We start from the raw sequence: 17,555 nt of genomic DNA on the forward strand, positions 1-17,555 counted from the left end.
CAATGAGCAGATCAGCTGCTCCCCTTTGTTCCCATGTCACAGCAACCTCCAGCTTGATTTGCTCACTGAAAGCTAGGAGGTCACCACACTCCTCAGTCTAGCAGCTGCTGCTGGCCTGGCCGGTACTTCCTCACTGCTAGTTGGGATTTGGGGCTCCTGAAAAAGGAAACACGAAGATGGGGGGACACTTGCATATGCTATCAAAGTGGCTGGTTCTGCTGAACTTCACGGCCTTGGAGGTCTCATCCATAGAAACAGGTATGGTGGTTTTTCCAGACTGCTTCTTTTGCTCCCCAGCTGGGCTGACCCAGAACTCGGGCTCTCTGTTTGGTTTACTAGTAGAAACCTGACTTTACACTTGAATCTAAAGTAGGGTTACCATATTTTGTCCCTCCTAATGGAGGACACTCCTGGGGGCCCCGCCCACGCCCACGCCCCAACTCCGCCCCCTCCCAAAGTCTCCGCCCCCTCCCCTGCTTCCCGCGAACATTTAATTCGCGGGAAGCCTGAAGCAGGTAAGGGGGGGTGGGTGGGGGGGGGAGGAAGTGCGGCCCAGCCCAGCTCAGCCCAGGCTGGCTCCCCCGGCGGCTCCAGCCTGGGTCGGCTCGGGCCCTGGGGTGCCGGCCCCGGCCGACCACCCCCGGCGGCCCGGCGCACCCCCCGGCTCCCAGCCCCGCGGGCCCGGCCCCCGGCTCCCCGATCCCGGCCCGGCTCCCAGCCCCGCGGGCCCGGCCCCCCGACCCCGGCCCGGCTCCCCGATCCCGGCCCGACTCCCCGACCCGCGGGCCCGGCCCCCAGCCCCACGGGCCCGGCCCCCCGGCCCCCAGCCCCCCGACCCCGGCCCAGCTCCCCGACCCGCGGGCCCGGCTCCCCGCCCCGCGGGCCCGGCCCCCCGATCCCGGCCCGGCTCCCCGCCCCGCGGGCCCGGCCCCCCAATCCCGGCCCGGCTCCCCGACCCGCGGGCCCGGCCCGGCTCCCAGCCCCACGGGCCCGGCCCCCCGACCCCGGCCCAGCCCCCAGCCCCCCGACCCGGCTCCCCGCCCCGCGGGCCCGGCTCCCCGACCCCGGCCCGGCTCCCCGACCCGCGGGCCCGGCTCCCGGCCCGGCACCATGCCCCCGGCCCCGCACAAAGAGGCCCCGGCCGAGCCTCCCGATTTTCCCGGACATGCCCGGCTTTTGGGGATTTCCCCCCGGACGGGGATTTGAGCCCCCAAAAGCCGGACATGTCCGGGAAAATCCGGACGTATGGTAACCCTATCTAAAGTGCATATCTGACATGCACTGTAGCCACACTCCTTCCTATCTTCGCATAGGTGAGAGCTAAACAGTTTCACTAGGATGGTGAGAGATATGTGCATGGCCTACACAGATGCTGCTATTTTTCCTGGTTTAAAAGGCGGCTGCATAATACTGAATGATTCATATGGTCTGAGGGTAGACAGGCACCTGTGGCTAGCAGGTGACTATCAGTAGTTTCCCAAATCATGATTGGCTGTGCCCCTGTGTGTATTTGCCTGTGTCTCCTCACTGCTAGTTGCGACCTTTCTAAGCATGGAAGACACTTGGCACACTTCAAGGGCCCTGATGTTGTGCTGAGCTGTGCAATGACACGTTGGCATTCACATACAGCTACTTGGCAGACTGTTTGAAATTAATATTTTTCCTAGGGTGTTGAGTCCAAACTCTCATTCACCGTGCAAGAAGAATCACTGTTACCATCACTTCTGCAGGTGCAAATCAGGAGTAACTGCTCTAGTTAATGGAGTCCCACCAGTGTGAAACTGGTGGAAATTAGAGGAAAATCAGGCTCAATGAGTCCAGCCAGGCAGTATGAGTCCTACATGGCATCTTCTGTCCAGGGAAACATGACTGAGTAGGTAGAACCTATTAATTTGCCTTGGAACAAAATTTTCCCCTCTGTTCTGCGGCATGGGTAAGAGATCCACAGTGTGGACTGGAGAGCAGCATTTTGACTTTAGTCCTGTGGCTGAATGCAGCCCTCTCTCACCCTTGTGCAGCCCCAGTAAACTGCACAAGGAGCTTGTATAGGTGTGACCAAGTGCTGCTTTTGGCTCTCTGTCACATCCAGGTCTGGTTAGCCAAGACAGTGACAGGTGCCTTAGCAGCACCATAGACAGAAAGCTATCTATTGTCCATTGTGGAGCTGTACTGCTAGAATTATCAATAGCTATCTTACCATAGAGAATGAACGCATTCATTGCATGTAATTCACCAGCCCAGTAATCTTACTGGCCTAAGCAAATGTTAGTTTGGAAGTGGTGGCTCCCCATCAGGAGGTGGAAATATTAAGAGGGTGTTTCTAGAGCGGAGTCCAGGAGTCAAACCCTTTGGGGTAGGAGCACGTAAGTGGGCCGGACTCACCCCTGCGGCACCTCCTGCTGGTTGTCTGGGGAATCATTTCGATCCAGCCTCCAAAGCGCCCTCTACAGGCCGGTGATCCACTCCCTCCCAGGACCCCGGTGCCCCTTGTCCCCTGGCAGTACTCACACACACTGGGTCTCCCCTCCCAGGGGAACCCCCGCCCACTAACCCCACCTCACCACAGTGTAAGGCTACTGCCAGTCACCAACTAGCCCCCACTCCCTGGGGCAGACTGCAGTGTCAGCCACTCATCACTGGCAAGGGAGGTTGGGACCTGCTGCCTTGGCCTATCTCTGGGCTGCCCTCTGCAACCCCCAGTACCTTTAGCCCAATGCTAGGCCACACCCTGGGGCTTTCCAGGCTGGAGCTCCCCAGCTCCTCTGCCTTTCCCCAGCCCTGCTCCACTCAGGCACCCTGTCTCAAGCTCCCTGCAGCCAAGCCCTTCTCTCTGAATGCAGAGAGAGACTGCTGAGCTTCTGGCTCCCAGCCTCTTTATACTGGCCAGCTGGGGCTACTTCCCCAATCAGCCTAGGTAGTTTTTCTTCCACAGCCCCAGCCCTCTGCAGGGCTGGCTTTAACCCTTCCCAGGCAGGAGTGGGTGTTCACCCCGCTACAGAGCGGTAGGTGCTTTCTTGTGTTGGATTTAGTACTTTAATACCCATGAGGAAAAGCGGGGAAGTGTTTGGAGGTGATGAAGGAAATTCCATCACAACCCATTTCCTCTGGGTTTCAGTGAAGTTCACTTTGCAGGGTTGTTTCCTCCATTCCCTTCCCCTGGGAACTGGAATGAACTGGGGTCAACAGAAAGAAAGACATCTTCCTCAAGGAAGCATCTGAGAGGGGCACAGGCTACACTGGGAGGGGAGGGCGTAGGTCGGTGCATATGTGCTGGAACTGCCGCATCCCCTGGCTTGAAGTGGTTTCCATCATATCTGGGGTTTACAGTTTGGTTCAATGGTTCTCAGCACCCCACTATACAGTGTTCCAGCACGCCTGGGTGCGTGGGCAGGTGGACAAGGGCACATAGACCCCAGGAGAGTTTGGAGTGCCCTCATCACCATGTCCTATCCTCTGGGTAACTCTGTGTGTGCTGGCTGCCCCACACTGGGCGCCAGAGCACAGTACAGAATGTTTAACCCGTTCAAGGTTTTCTCTGCTGTAATGGACTTGCTGTAAAAAATTAGAGAGGGAATCCTGGTCCCATAGGAAGTTTTGCCATTGATGTCAGTGGGGCCAGGATTCACCCAGACATGGATCCGAACTGGCACCTCCAATCCAGTCCCCCCTGTGTTTCAGGTGGGGTTGGATTTCTCTAGTTCGAATTCCCACCCGGCTGAAATCTTATTAGAACAGCTGGTCTTGTGCGAGCTGCACCACTCAAGATGGCTCAGATCTCACCAGGTCAGACAGTTTTACATGTTTTGGGCCAAAATATTAGAAGATCAGTTTGAGATTTCCCTGAGTCAAATCCAAACACAAGTCCTAGTCCTGATTTGGCTTTGACCCTAAACCCTAGCCTAAAACAATCATAGAATCTCAGGGTTGGAAGGGACCTCAGGAGGTCATCTAGTCCAACCCCCTGCTCAAAGCAGGACCAATCCCCAACTAAATCATCCCAGCCAGGGCTTTGTCAAGCCGGGCCTTAAAAACCTCTAAGGAAGGAGATTCCACCACCTCCCTAGGTAATGCCAGAGCTAAAAACCTGATCTGCTTCTCTGTACCCAAAATCATCTGGACAATCTAACCAGCCCCCCTTCACTGCTGGGGAAATCGCTGCTGAAGGCTTTGGAGGAGCCAAGCCCTCATCCCTCTGCAAAGTAAGCTCCACTGTACAACTTCAAAGGGTATTTCAACAGCAGGCTGCAGGGCTTATTGCTCCAAAAGAGCTGTCTCAGCCAATAATTTGAGATGTAATTGGATAAAGATCACCTGCATAGGAAACAAGATGTTATGGCATCAAGGAGACACAGCCCTTTGGCATTGACAAGCAGGCGAGCGGACATATGCTGGCACCATAAAATGCCTCCCCAGCGCTTCCCAGATGTGTAAATTCTTCACTGTGTGGGCTCCCAGAGGCACAGAGCAGCATTGTTCAGGGCTCGGTGTGTAACTGCAATGCCATGGCGGGGACGTGTGTGTGGACACCATCCACTGCAGCTCTTGCTCTCCTTGTGAAGGACCCAAAACAGAGCTGGACACGCCCGCTCGGAAAATGATCTTCAGTTCATGGAGCCAGCTAAGCTTTTAAACTAAGGGCTGGGGGAAATTAAACAGATATGGAGGAGCACGTGGTTTGGACAGAGACATCCCTTAGGGGAAGATCTATTAATGGAGATTCTTTATGTCCTAGTAAGGAGGAGAGGATGGTAGATGATAAAATACAGGCAGGATCTGATAAGAAACAGTCAAATGAAAAAAGTCCCATTCAATTACATCACATAGTGGCAGACAACTAAAAAGTGACAAATTTTTAAGTGCTTATATACCAATGCTAGGAGTCTTAAATAATAAGATGGGTGTGTGACGGGTTGGTCACAGAACCCCCCCTGGGAGCTGCCACCTGATGTGCCCAAACTACTTCTACCCCTGCTTTCCCTGCCAGCTCAGGACTCCAGCACCCTGTCTTGCTGAGCCAGACACTCCCGTCTGCTCCAACACAGACCCAGGGTCTGAATTACTTGCCCCAAAGCTGCAGGTTTACTTGAAAGCAGCTAACAGAAGTGTTCCTGTCTTTAACACTCAGCTGCCCAACTTCCAATGGGGTCTAGACCCAAATAAATCCATTTTACCCTGTTGTGAGAGTTTGTGCCTCTGGTTACCAGGTAATGCAGCCTAGTGGCCAGAGTCCATAGAGTTGCCCCAGCTTGCAGGGCAATGCAGCCTAGTGGCCGGAGTCTATCCCACTCTGCCGAGCCCAGGCCTCCGGGCCCTAACTGCGGCATAGGACCTTGCCCCTGGCTCAGCAGGGGGGTCCTACTGAAACACGCTGAGGCTTGCTGGGGGCAAGGTACCAGTCCATCATACCCCCCCGGGTCACTTCCTACCAGCTTAAGCATTGAGGTCTCCCACGAGTCTCTAGGTTCCCTGCGGGCCTCCGGGTTAGTCGCCTCCCCAGGTTCCTCCTGTAGTAGGGCTTCAAGTCCTGGAGAGGCTTCCGTCCCCGGTGCCTTCACAGGCGGTGGCTGGTCTTTCACAGGCGCTTCCCAGTCAGGTCCTTCCCCTCCAGCCACCAGCCCAGACTGAGCGGGACTCCCTCCTTTTATACTCCCAGAGCACTTGGAGCATGCCTAGTACGGATGGGGCAGGACTTCCGCCGTCGGTGCTACTGGCCTGATGCTGCAGGGGCTGGTGCGGGGCGGTGCTGCCCTGTCACACCTGTATAAAGCTTATACAGGTAAACTCATAAATTATTCGCCCTCTATAACACTGATAGAGAGATATGCACAGTTGTTTGCTCCCCCAGGTATTAATCCATACTCTGAGTTAATTAATAAGTAAAAAGTGATTTTATTAAATACAGAAAGTAGGATTTAAGTGGTTCCAAGTAGTAACAGACAGAACAAAGTAAGTTACCAAGCAAAATAAAATAAAACGTGCAAATCTATGTCTAATGAAACTGAATACAGATAATCTCACCCTCAGAGATGCTTTAGAAAGTTTTTTCCTCAGACTAGACACCTTCCAGGCCTGGGCACAATTCTTTCCCCTGGTACAGCTCTTGTTCCAGCTCCGGTGGTAGGTAGGGGATTCTTCATGATGGCTCCCTTCTCTTTGTTCTGTTCCAGCCCTTTATATATCTTTTGCATAAGGCGGGAATCCTTTGTCCCTCTCTGGGTTCCCACCCCCTCCTTCTCAATGGAAAGACACCAGGTTAAAGATGGATTCCAGTTCAGGTGACATGATCACATGTCACTGCAAGATGTCATTGCCCACTTGCCAGCACACACATATACAGGAAGACTTACAGGTAAACACAGCCACCTGCAGACAATGGTCCTGGTTAATGGGAGTAATCAAGATTCCAAACCACCATTAATGGCCCACACTTTGCATAATTACAATAGGCCCTCAGAGTTATATTTCATATTTCTAGTTTCAGATACAAGAGTGGTACATTTATACAAATAGGATGATCACACTCAGTAGATTATAAGCTTGCAATGATACCTTACAAGAGACCTTTTGCATGAAGCATATTTCAGTTACATTATATTCACCCATTAGCATATTTTTATAAAACCAAATAGACTGCAACGTCACAGGGTGAACTAGAGTGCCTTGTATTAAATGAAGATATTGATATAATAGTCATCACCGAAACTTGGTGGAATGAGGATAATCAATGGGACACAGTAATACCAGGGTACAAAATATATCAGAAGGACAGAACAGGTCATGCTGGGGAGGGAGTGGCACTATATGTCAAAGAAAGTGTAGAATCAAATAAAGTAAAAATCTTAGATGAACCAAACTGTACCATAGAATCTCTATGGATAGTAATTCCATGCTTGAATAATAAGAATATAGCAGTAGGAGTATACTACCGATCACCTGACCAGGATGATGATAGTGACTGTGAAATGCTCAAGGAGATTAGAGAGACTATAAACATAAAAAAAATTCAACAATAGTGGGAGATTTCAACTATCCCCATATTAAGTGGGTACATGTGACATCAGGATGGGATAGATTCATAGATTCTAGGACTGGAAGGGACCTCAAGAGGTCATCGAGTCCAGTCCCCTGCCCACATGGCAGGACCAAATACTGTCTAGACCATCCCTGATAGACATTTATCTAACCTACTCTTAAATATCTCCAGAGATGGAGATTCCACAGCCTCCCTAGGCAATTTATTCCAGTGTTTAACCACCCTGACAGTTAGGAACTTTTTCCTAATGTCCAACCTAGACCTCCCTTGCTGCAGTTTAAACCCATTGCTTCTTGTTCTATCCTTAGAGGCTAAGATGAACAGGTTTTCTCCCTCCTCCTTATGACACCCTTTTAAATACCTGAAAACTGCTATCATGTCCCCTCTCAGTCTTCTCTTTTCCAAACTAAACAAACCCAGTTCTTTCAGCCTTCCTTCATAGGTCATGTTCTCAAGACCTTTAATCATTCTTGTTGCTCTTCTCTGGACCCTTTCCAATTTCTCCACATCTTTTTTAAAATGTGGTGCCCAGAAATGGACACAATACTCCAGCTGAGGCCTAACCAGAGCAGAGTAGAGCGGAAGAATGACTTCTCATGTCTTGCTCACAACACACCTGTTAATACATCCCAGAATCATGTTTGCTTTTTTTGCAACAGCATCACACTGTTGACTCATATTTAGCTTGTGGTCCACTATAACCCCTAGATCCCTTTCTGCCGTACTCCTTCCTAGACAGTCTCTTCCCATTCTGTATGTGTGAAACTGATTTTTCCTTCCTAAGTGGAGCACTTTGCATTTGTCTTTGTTAAACTTCATCCTGTTTAACTCAGACCATTTCTCCAATTTGTCCAGATCATTTTGAATTATGACCCTGTCCTCCAAAATGCAGAGATAAAGTTTCTTGACACCTTAAGTGACTGCTTCTTGGAGCAGCTAGTCCTGGAACCCACCAGAGAAGAGGCAATTCTTGATTTAGGCCTAAGTGGAGCATAGGATCTGGTCCAAGAGGTGAATATAACTGAATCACTTGCTATAGTGACCATAATATAATTAGATTTGACATCCCTGTGGCAGGGAAAACACCACAGCAGCCCAACATGGTAGCATTTAATTTCAGAAAGGGGAACTACACAAAAATGAGGAAGCTAGCTAAACAGAAATTAAAAGGTACAGTACCAAAAGTGAAATCCCTGCAAGCTGCATGGAAACTTTTTAAAGACACCATAACAGAGGCTCAACTTAAATGCATATCCCAAATTAAAAGCATAGTAAGAGAACCAAAGAGGTGCCATCGTGGCTAAACAACAAAATAAAAGAAGCAGTGAGAGATAAAAAAGCATCCTTTAAAAAGTTAGATCCTAGTGAGGAAAATAGAAAGGAGCATAAACTCTGTCAAATGAAGTGTAAAAATATAATTAGGAAGGCCAAAAAAGAATTTGAAGAACACCTAGCCAAAGACTCAAAAAGTAATAGCAAAAAAAACCATGTTAACTACTGTACATCAGAAGCAGGAAGCTGCTAAACAACCAGTGGAGCCACTGGACGATCGAGATGCTAAAGGAACACTCAAGGACAATAAGGCCATTGCAGTGAAACTAAATGAATTATTTGCATTGGTCTTCACGGCTGAGGATCTGAGGGAGATTTTAAACCTGAGCTATTCTTTTTAGGTGACAAATCTGAGGAACTGTATCAGATTATGGTGTCATTAGAGGAGATTTTGGAACAAATTGATAAATTAAACAGTAATAAGTCACCTGACCAGATGGGATTCACCCAAGCATTCTGAAGGAACTCAAATGTGAAATTGCAGAACTACTAACTGTAGTCTGTAACCTATTATTTAAATCAGCTTCATACCAGATGACTGGAGGATAGCTAATGTGACACCAATTTTTTAAAAGGGCTCCAGAGGTGATCCTGGCAATTACAAGTCAATAAACTTGACTCCAGTACCGGGCAAACTGATTGAAACTATAATAAAGAACAGAATTGTTGGACACATAAATGAACATAATTTGTTGGGGAAGAGTCAACATGGCTTTTGTAAAGGGAAATCATGCCTCACTAATCTATTAGAATTCTTTGAAAGGGTCAACAAACATATGGACAAGGGGATCCAGTGGATATAGGGTACTTAGATTTTCAGAAAGCCTTTGACAGGGTCCCTCACCAAAGGCTCTTAAGCAAAGTAAGCTGTCATGGGATAAGAGGGAAGGTCCTCTCATGGATCAGTAATGAATTAAAAACAGGAAACAAAGGGTAGGAATAAATGGTCAGTTTTCAGAATGAAGAGAGGTAAATAGTGGTGTCCTCCAGGGATCTGTGCTGGGACCAATCCTATTCAACATATTCATAAATGATCTGGAAAAAGGAGTAAACAGTGGGGTGGCAAAATTTGCAGAAGATACAAAAGGCTTTGAGCCGGGGCAACTGCTTCGAGCCAGCAGCCTTATAAAAAAGCAGCGAGTTGCAAACTGAGTGAGCTGCGAACAGAGGAGAAGCAAACAGAGGGAGTTTACCTTGGAACCATCCGAGAGGATCTACAGTGAGTGCTGCATTAGGGTAGGGTTACCATATTTAGTGCCTCCGAAAGGAGGACACTTTAAAGGGGCCCCACCCTGCCCCCAGCCCCGCCCACGCTCCCGCCCCAACCCCGCCCCCTCCCCAAAGTCTCCGCCCCCTCCCCTGCTTCCCGCGAACATTTGAGTCGCGGGAAGCCTGAAGCAGGTAAGGGGGGGGTGTGGGGGGAGGAGGCGCGGCCCACCCCCGGCCCCCGGCACTGCAGGTCCCCAGCCCGTCCCCCGAGCCCCCGGCCCGGCACCGCCGGCCGAGCCCCCGACCCGGCACCCGAGCCCCCGGCCTGGCACCCAAGCCCCCGGCACCCGAGCCCCCGAGCTGCCGGCCGGGCCCCCCGAGCCCCCGGCCCGGCACCGGGCCCCCCCAAGCACCGCCGGCCGAGCCCCCGGCACCCGAGCCCCTGGCCCAGCACCCGGCACCCGAGCCGCAGGCCGAGCCCCCGGCCCGGCCTGGCACCGCCAGCCAGGCCCCCTGAGCCCCCGGCCCGGCCCGGCACCGGGCTCCCCCGAGCACCGCCGGCCGAGCCCCCGAGCCCCCGGCCCGGCCCGGCACCGCCGGCCAGGCCCCCCGAGCCCCCGGCCCGGCCCGGCACCGGGCCCCCCGAGCACCGCCGGCGGAGCCCCCGAGCCCCCGGCCCGGCACCCAAGCCGCCGGCCCAGCACCGCATGTCCGATTTTCCCGGACATGTCCGGCTTTTTGGGATTTCCCCCCGGACGGGGATTTGGAGCCCAAAAAGCCGGACATGTCCGGGAAAATCCGGACGTATGGTAACCCTACATTAGGGGAGCTGTGTTGTGAGTTGGTGGGGTGAATATCCGAGTGTCTATCTGCTGTGACTATTTGTTTGACTGGTACTAGTTGTAGGGACTGTTTGACCGTGTGTTTGTTTGTTTGAAAAGTGTGAATTGGGAGTGCTTTCTTACAGGTGGGCCTTGAGTGGTTGATTGGAGGGAAGGCTTTGAGCCAGGGCAACTGCTTTGAGACAGCAGCCTTGTAAAAAAGCAGCCAGTTGCGAACAGAGTGAGCTGCAAATAGAGGAGAAGCAAACAGAGGGATTTTGCCTGGGAGTTCGCCTGGGGGGCATTCCCACAGAGTTTTTGCCTTTCAGGCTTCTGTGAGCAGTAAATACATCTGAAGAGGTTCTTAGAAGGAAGACAATATGGATAGTGAGCAATCAGCTGTTGTGACCTGCACAGGATGTGCCATGTTTGTCTTTCTCCCAGAGGATAGAAGCCACTTCTATAGATCCATGGTCTGCCCACATCTTGAATACTGCATGTAGATGTGGTCACCCCATCACAAAAAAGATATATTGGAATTGGAAAAGCTTCAGACCAGGCCAACAACAATGATTAGGGATATGGAACAGCTTCCATATGAGGAGAGATTAACAAGACTGGGACTTTTCAGCTTGGAAAAGAGATGACTAAGGGGAGATATGATAGAGGTCTATAAAATCATGACTGGTGTGGAAAAAGTAATAAGGAAGTGTGATTTACTCCTTCTTATAACACAAAAACTAGCTGGAATTGATATGCAAACTAGACACAATCAACTCAGGATTGAATAAGGACTGGGAATGGCTGAGCCATTACAAACATTGAATCTATCTCCCCTTGTAAGTATTCTCACACTTCTTATCAAACTGTCTGTACTGGGCTAGCTTGATTATCACTTCAAAAGTTTTTTTTCCTCTTACTTAATTGGCCTCTCAGAGTTGGTAAGACAACTCCCACCTGTTCATGCTCTCTGTATGTGTGTATATATATCTCCTCAATATTTATTCCACTCTATATGCATCCGAAGAAGTGGGCTGTAGTCCACGAAAGCTTATGCTCTAATAAATCTGTTAATCTCTAAGGTGCCACAAGTACTCCTGTTCTTTTTGCGGATACAGACTAACACGGCTGCTACTCTGAAACAAGAACTAGGGGTCACCAAATGAAATTAATAGTCAACAGGTTTAAAACAAACAAAAGGAAGTATTTTTTCACACAATGCACAGTCAGCCTGTGGAACTCCTTGCTAGAGGATGTTGTGAAAGTCAAGACTATAATAGGGCTAAAAAAAGAACTAGATAAATTCATGGAGGATAGGTCCATCAATGGCTATTAGCCAGGATGGGCAGGAATGGTGTCCCTAGCCTCTGTTTGCCAGAAGATGGAAATGGGTGACATGGGATGGATCATTTGATGATTCCCTGTTCTGTTCATTCCCTCTGGGGCACCTGGCATTGGCCACTGTCGGAAGACAGGATACTGGGTTAGATGGACCTTTGGTCTGGCCAATATGGCCGTTATTATGTTCTTAAGTTTGCCGCTCTCCTTTGCTCCTCTAATCCCTGGGAGCTTACCAAGAGAGTCTCATCTTTGCATGCCAGCCAGGGTAAATTCTCAAGGATCTGTCCAGTTTTGCTAGAGTCAGAGCATCAATGGGACCAGCAGAAGCTCCACTGGGATAGAGTTTGGTGTCTGGTACAGACCTCCAGGATCTGATTTGGATATGGATAGAGACCTCTTTAATATTTTAATGAAATAAACACTATCAGGAATTGTGTGATTATGGGATACTTTAACTTCCCAGATAGAGACTGGAGGACAAGTGCTACTAATAGTGGTGGGACCCAGATATTCCTGGATGTGATAGCTGACAGATTTCTTCACCAGTCACCGTACCAACAAGAGGTGGTGCTGTTTTAGAGTTAGTATTGGTAAGTAGTGAGGACCTCATAGAAGAATTGGTTGTAGGGGACAACCTTGGTTCGAATGATCATGAATTAATTCAGTTTAAACTAAATGGGAGGGTAAATGAAAACAGGTCTGCAACTAGAGTCCTTGATTTCAAAAGAGCAAAATTTTAAAAATGAAGGGAATTAGTTTGGAAATGGACTGGGGACTGAAGAAAAACTGTTTCTGACCTTCCGTAACTGGTGTTCTTCAAGATGTGTTGCTCATATCCACTCCAATGCAGCTGTGTGCTCACCCCAAGCACCACCGCTGGAAAGATTTCCCCTCAGTGGTATCCGTCGGGTCGGTTCTGGTACCTCCTGAAGTCACACACTCATGGCATGGTATATAGGGCCATACTGACCCACCGCCCCCTCAGTTCCTTCTTGCCAGCTAACTCTGACAGAGGAGCAGGCAGAGGGGTGGGGGTTGGTATGGACATGAGCAACACGTCTCGAAGAACAACAGTTACAGAAGGTCAGGAACTGTTTTTTCTTTGAGTGCCAACTCATGTCCATTCCAACGGAGGTGACGCCCAAGCAGTTGCACAACTGGAGGGTTTGGAGTTCATTGGCATGCTGAGTGTAGCACCATCGGCCAAAGCCTGCGTCATCTCTAGCTTGCTGGGTGATGGCATAGTGTGACTTGAACGTGTGGCTGGATGACCACATCACCACTCTACAGATGTCCTGAATTCAAGAATATTTTGCACACTAGGCAAAACTTCCACCTTGCGCCCCTCCCCCTTCCCTCCTCCTGAAGCATCCCTTATTATAAACTTTCAAAAATGAATACTGCATAATGTGGCATTGTTCATTAGAATTAATACATGTTCGGCTTAAAAATTATTAATTTCATTATTTAGTCTACATCTTTAATGAAAATAAATGAATAACCTGACAGTGTTGACATTGTTATTGTTTTCACTTTGCACAACATAGCATGGATCTTAAAATCTGTAAACTGTAGACATCATATAGGAAGCCAAATACTGAACTAACTTGCTGCATCAATGTGAATCTTTCTTCAACCGAATGTATTGCTGTGTCAATGACTGCAAAGTAAAAGTGTCCCTGTGTGTGAGCAGTGTGTGTGTTGGTTGTATTTGTGTGTGTGAGCAGGTGGTCATGTGTGGGGTGTGTGCTGGTTGTGTGTGTATCCCTGTGTGTGTTAGCAGGTTTTGTGCTGGTTGTGTGAGTGTGAGCAGGTTGTGTGCTGGTTGTGTTTCTGTGTGTGAGCAGGTGGTTGTGTGTGGCGGTGTGCTGGTTGTGTGTGTCTGTCCCTGTGTGTGGCAGCAGGGTGTGTGCTAGGTGTGTCTGTGTCCCTGTCTGTGTGTGTACCGAGCGAAGGAGCTCATGCCCAGCCTGGGACTGCTGGCAACAGGGCTGCCAGAAAAGCCGGGGGGCGGGGGGGAGAGGAGGGGCAAGCAATCATTTTTAAAATGAGAAGGCTAAGCTTTAAGTGGTGGGAAGCAAGGGGTGGGTGCGCTAGGGAGTGGAGAGGAGCTAGTGCAGGGGTCGGCAACCTTTCCAAAGTGGTGTGCCGAGTCTTCATTTATTCACTCTGATTTAAGGTTTCGCGTGCCGGTAATACATTTTAATGTTTCTTAGAAGGTGTCTCTCTATAAGTCTATATATTATATAACTAAACTATTGTTGTATTGTAAAATAAACAAGGTTTTCAAAATGTTTAAGAGGCTTCATTTAAAATTAAATTAAAATGTTGATCTTACACCGCCGGCCCACTCAGCCCACTGCTGGTCTAGGGTTCTGTTCACCTAGGCCGGCAGCGGGCTGAGCGGGGCCTGCGGCCGGGACCCTGGCTGGCAAGGGTCCGGCAGCCAGAACCCCAGACCGGCAGCAGGCTGTGCGGGGCCGGTGGCCGGGACCCCACAGCCCACTGCCGCTCAGGGGTTCCATCCGCCAGCTCCTGCCAGCCGGGATGCCAGCTGCCGGACCCGCTCAGCCCGCTGCCGGTCTGGGGTCCTGGCCCTGCCCACATACAGTGGGTACCTACCTTCTCCCTGGTTCTGGCCCATTCTCTTCCTCTCTCTGCACTGAGCTGAGGGTGGGAGTGCACTGAGCACAGGGCTGGGGATGAAGGGTCTGGCCAGGAGCTAGAATGAGGGAGGGGGCTCAGAGTGGGGCAGGAGATTTGGGTGTGGGGCACTTACCTGGGCAGCTCCCATTTGGTGCGAGAAGTGCAGGTGAGAATGTGGGGGGGGTGCAGGAGCTCCCGTTTGGTGCTCAGGGTGGGGGTGGGTATGTGGGGGGTGCAAGAGTCAGGATGTGGGGGTGCATGGGGTGTGGGGGCACTGGGTATGTGGGGGGGTGCAAGAGTCAGGGCAGAGGGCTGGGGGCATGTGAGGGGGGTGCAGGTGTTGGGGGGGTGCTGGGTATGTGTGGGGGTGCCAGAGTCAGGGCTGAAGTCGTGGGTGTGTGTGTGAAGGAGTCAAGCAGAGGGCTGGGTGTGTATGAGGGGGGTACAGGGCTCAGGGCAGGGGCTTGGGAGGGGGGTGCGGGGCTCAGGGCAGAGGGCTGGGGGTGTGAGGCGGGATCAGGGCAGGGGGCTGGGTGTGGGGGGGTCAGGGCAGAGGGCTGGGTGTGTGTGTGGGGGGTCAGGGCTCAGGGCTGGGTGTGTGTGAGAGGGGTCAGGGCAGAGGGCTCCCCCCACTCCTGCGGCCCCCAACTGGCTCACCCACTCGGGGCCCCACGGTGCACCGCATGAGCGCAACTAGCTCCCCCCGGTGAGAAAGTCCCCTCTGGCTGTGTCTGGAGGAGCCGCGCCGGGCGGCGCATGACCCCGAGCTATGTGAGCTCCATGCCCCAGGGCTCTCTGGCCACCATTGATTCCCGCTCGCCTGCACCTGCTAGCACTCAGCGCCGTGGGGCTCTCCGCTCCTCCCAGCTCACGAACAGCAAGTACCGATCCATGGCCGCGGCCGGGCGCCTCCTCCCGGGGATGTTCAGCAGCCGACGCTGGCCTCTCCCGCCTCCACTGCCCCCGCTTACTGCCACCGGGAGTTGGGACCGAGTCCGGCAGCCAACCCGCTCCCCCGGCACGCCGCCAATCCACCATGGCCAGCTATACCCAGGCAGCCCAGGTGAGCGGGCCCCTCCATGCCCCGGGCAGGGCTCCTCGCCAGATGAGGAGATGCAGGAGCCCACAGGCAGGCCGTTGAGGTGGCTCCTCTCTGGGGCGGCGCGGGCTCTGCCCCTCACTGGCAGAGTGTCCTTGGGACTCCGACAGGCAGCAGTGTGCCATTAAAAATCAGCTCATGTGCCAACTTTGGCACTTGTGCCATAGATTGCCGACCCCTGAGCTAGTGGGCAGGGCCATGTCTGCTGTACTGCCCAGGTAGGTTGGAGACTGTGGGGATCAGCTGACACAGTATCCCCAGCCCATGTGACGTGACAGCCAGTGGTGGATTTAAAGTTAGTGGGGCCCCCCGGCCCTGTGCTCAGCTCCATTTTTGGGGCCCCTCCTTGGGACCCAGCCAAGAAAAAGAACATTCTCTCTTATCTCCTCCCACCCCCATTTTTCATTCTTTTTTTCTTCATCCTTCTTCTATAAGTAATAACAAGTAAATGAAAATAAAGTGAGGTACCTTGATTGTTCTTGTAGTCTAACTTATTTTTCCACAGACCAATTGAAAAGCATGGAGGGTCTTGACGGACCACTTAATGATCTTTCCAAATATTGTAAAAAATGTTGAGGTGCGGGGTCTGGCCAGGAGCTAGGGTGAGGGAGGGGGCTCAGGGTTGGGGCAGGAGGTAGGGTTGTGAAGTGCTTACATGGGGCAGCTCCTGTTTGGTGCAAGGGGTGCAGGTGGGAATGGGGGGGTGCAGGAACTCCCATTTGGTGCTCAGGATGTGGGGGGGGGGGGTTCAGCCGGCTGGGGAGGTGTGAGGGGGATGCAGGAGTCAGGGCAGGGGGCTGGGGGAGGTGGGGGGAGGAGTAGGGGTCAGGGTAGGGTCTGGGTGTGTGTGGGGGGGTCAGGGCAGGGGGCTGGGGGTGTGTGAGGTGAGTGCAGGGGTCAGGGTAGGGTCTGGGTGTGTGTGGGGGGGGTCAGGGCAGGGGGCTGGGGGTGTGTGAGGTGAGTGCAGGGGTCAGGGTAGGGGCTGGGTGTGTGTGGCGGGGTCAGGGCAGGGGGCTGGGGGTGTGTGAGGTGAGTGCAGGGGTCAGGGTAGGGGCTGGGTGTGTGTGGCGGGGTCAGGGCAGGGGGCTGGGGGTGTGTGAGGTGAGTGCAGGGGTCAGGGTAGGGGCTGGGTGTGTGTGGCGGGGTCAGGGCAGGGGGCTGGGGGTGTGTGAGGTGAGTGCAGGGGTCAGGGTAGGGGCTGGGTGTGTGTGGCGGGGTCAGGGCAGGGGGCTGGGGGTGTGTGAGGTGAGTGCAGGGGTCAGGGTAGGGTCTGGGTGTGTGTGGGGGGGTCAGGGCAGGGGGCTGGGGAGGTGTGAGGGGGGTGCAGGGGTCAGGGTAGGGGCTGGGTGTGTGTGGGTGGGTCAGGGGAGGGGGCTGGGGGTGTGTGAGGGGGTGCAGGGGTCAGGGTGGGCAGGGGGCTGGGGATGTGTGGGGGGGGTCAGGGCAGGGGGCTGGGGAGGTGTGAGGTGAGTGCAGGGGTCAGGGTAGGGGCTGGGTGTGTGTGGGGGGTCAGGGCAGGGGGCTGGGGGTGTGTGAGGTGAGTGCAGGGGTCAGGGTAGGGGCTGGGTGTGTGGGGGGGGTCAGGGCAGGGGGCTGGGTGTGTATGAGGTGAGTGCAGGGGTCAGGGCAGGCAGGGGCTGGCTGGGGAGGTGTGAGGGGGGATGCAGGAGTAAGGGCTGGGGGAGGTGCAGGGGTCAGGGTGGGCAGGGGGTGTGGGTGGGTCAGGGCAGGGGACTGGGGAGGTGTGAGGGGAGTGCAGGGGGCTGGGTGTGTGTGGGTGGGTCAGGGGAGGGGGCTGGGGGTGTGTGAGGGGGTGCAGGGGTCAGGGTGGGCAGGGGGCTGGGGATGTGTGGGGGGGGTCAGGGCAGGGGGCTGGGGAGGTGTGAGGTGAGTGCAGGGGTCAGGGTAGGGGCTGGGTGTGTGTGGGGGGGTCAGGGCAGGGGGCTGGGTGTGTGTGAGGGGGATGCAGGGGTCAGGGCAGGCAGGGGGCTGGCTGGGGAGGTGTGAGGGGGGATGCAGGAGTCAGGGCAGGGGGCTAGGGTGTGTGAGGGGGGTCAGGGGTCAGGGTGGGCAG

At 53.1% G+C, this 17,555-nt stretch overlaps 1 protein-coding gene across 3 annotated transcripts in view; it reads left to right on the forward strand.

Moving 5' to 3' along the window:
• LDLRAD2 (low density lipoprotein receptor class A domain containing 2) overlaps positions 1-17,555 on the forward strand; it is a 40,223-nt gene continuing 22,668 nt past the window's right edge. For all 3 annotated transcript variants that reach the window (XM_054009331.1, XM_054009333.1, XM_054009332.1), the window contains exon 1: positions 1-258. In XM_054009331.1, coding sequence (XP_053865306.1) covers positions 177-258 — 82 coding nt within the window. In that variant the 5' untranslated portion in view covers positions 1-176. The remainder of the gene's footprint in view (positions 259-17,555) is intronic.

This window comes from Malaclemys terrapin, chromosome 19, assembly GCF_027887155.1.
Source record: "Malaclemys terrapin pileata isolate rMalTer1 chromosome 19, rMalTer1.hap1, whole genome shotgun sequence".
NCBI lineage: Eukaryota > Metazoa > Chordata > Testudines > Emydidae > Malaclemys > Malaclemys terrapin.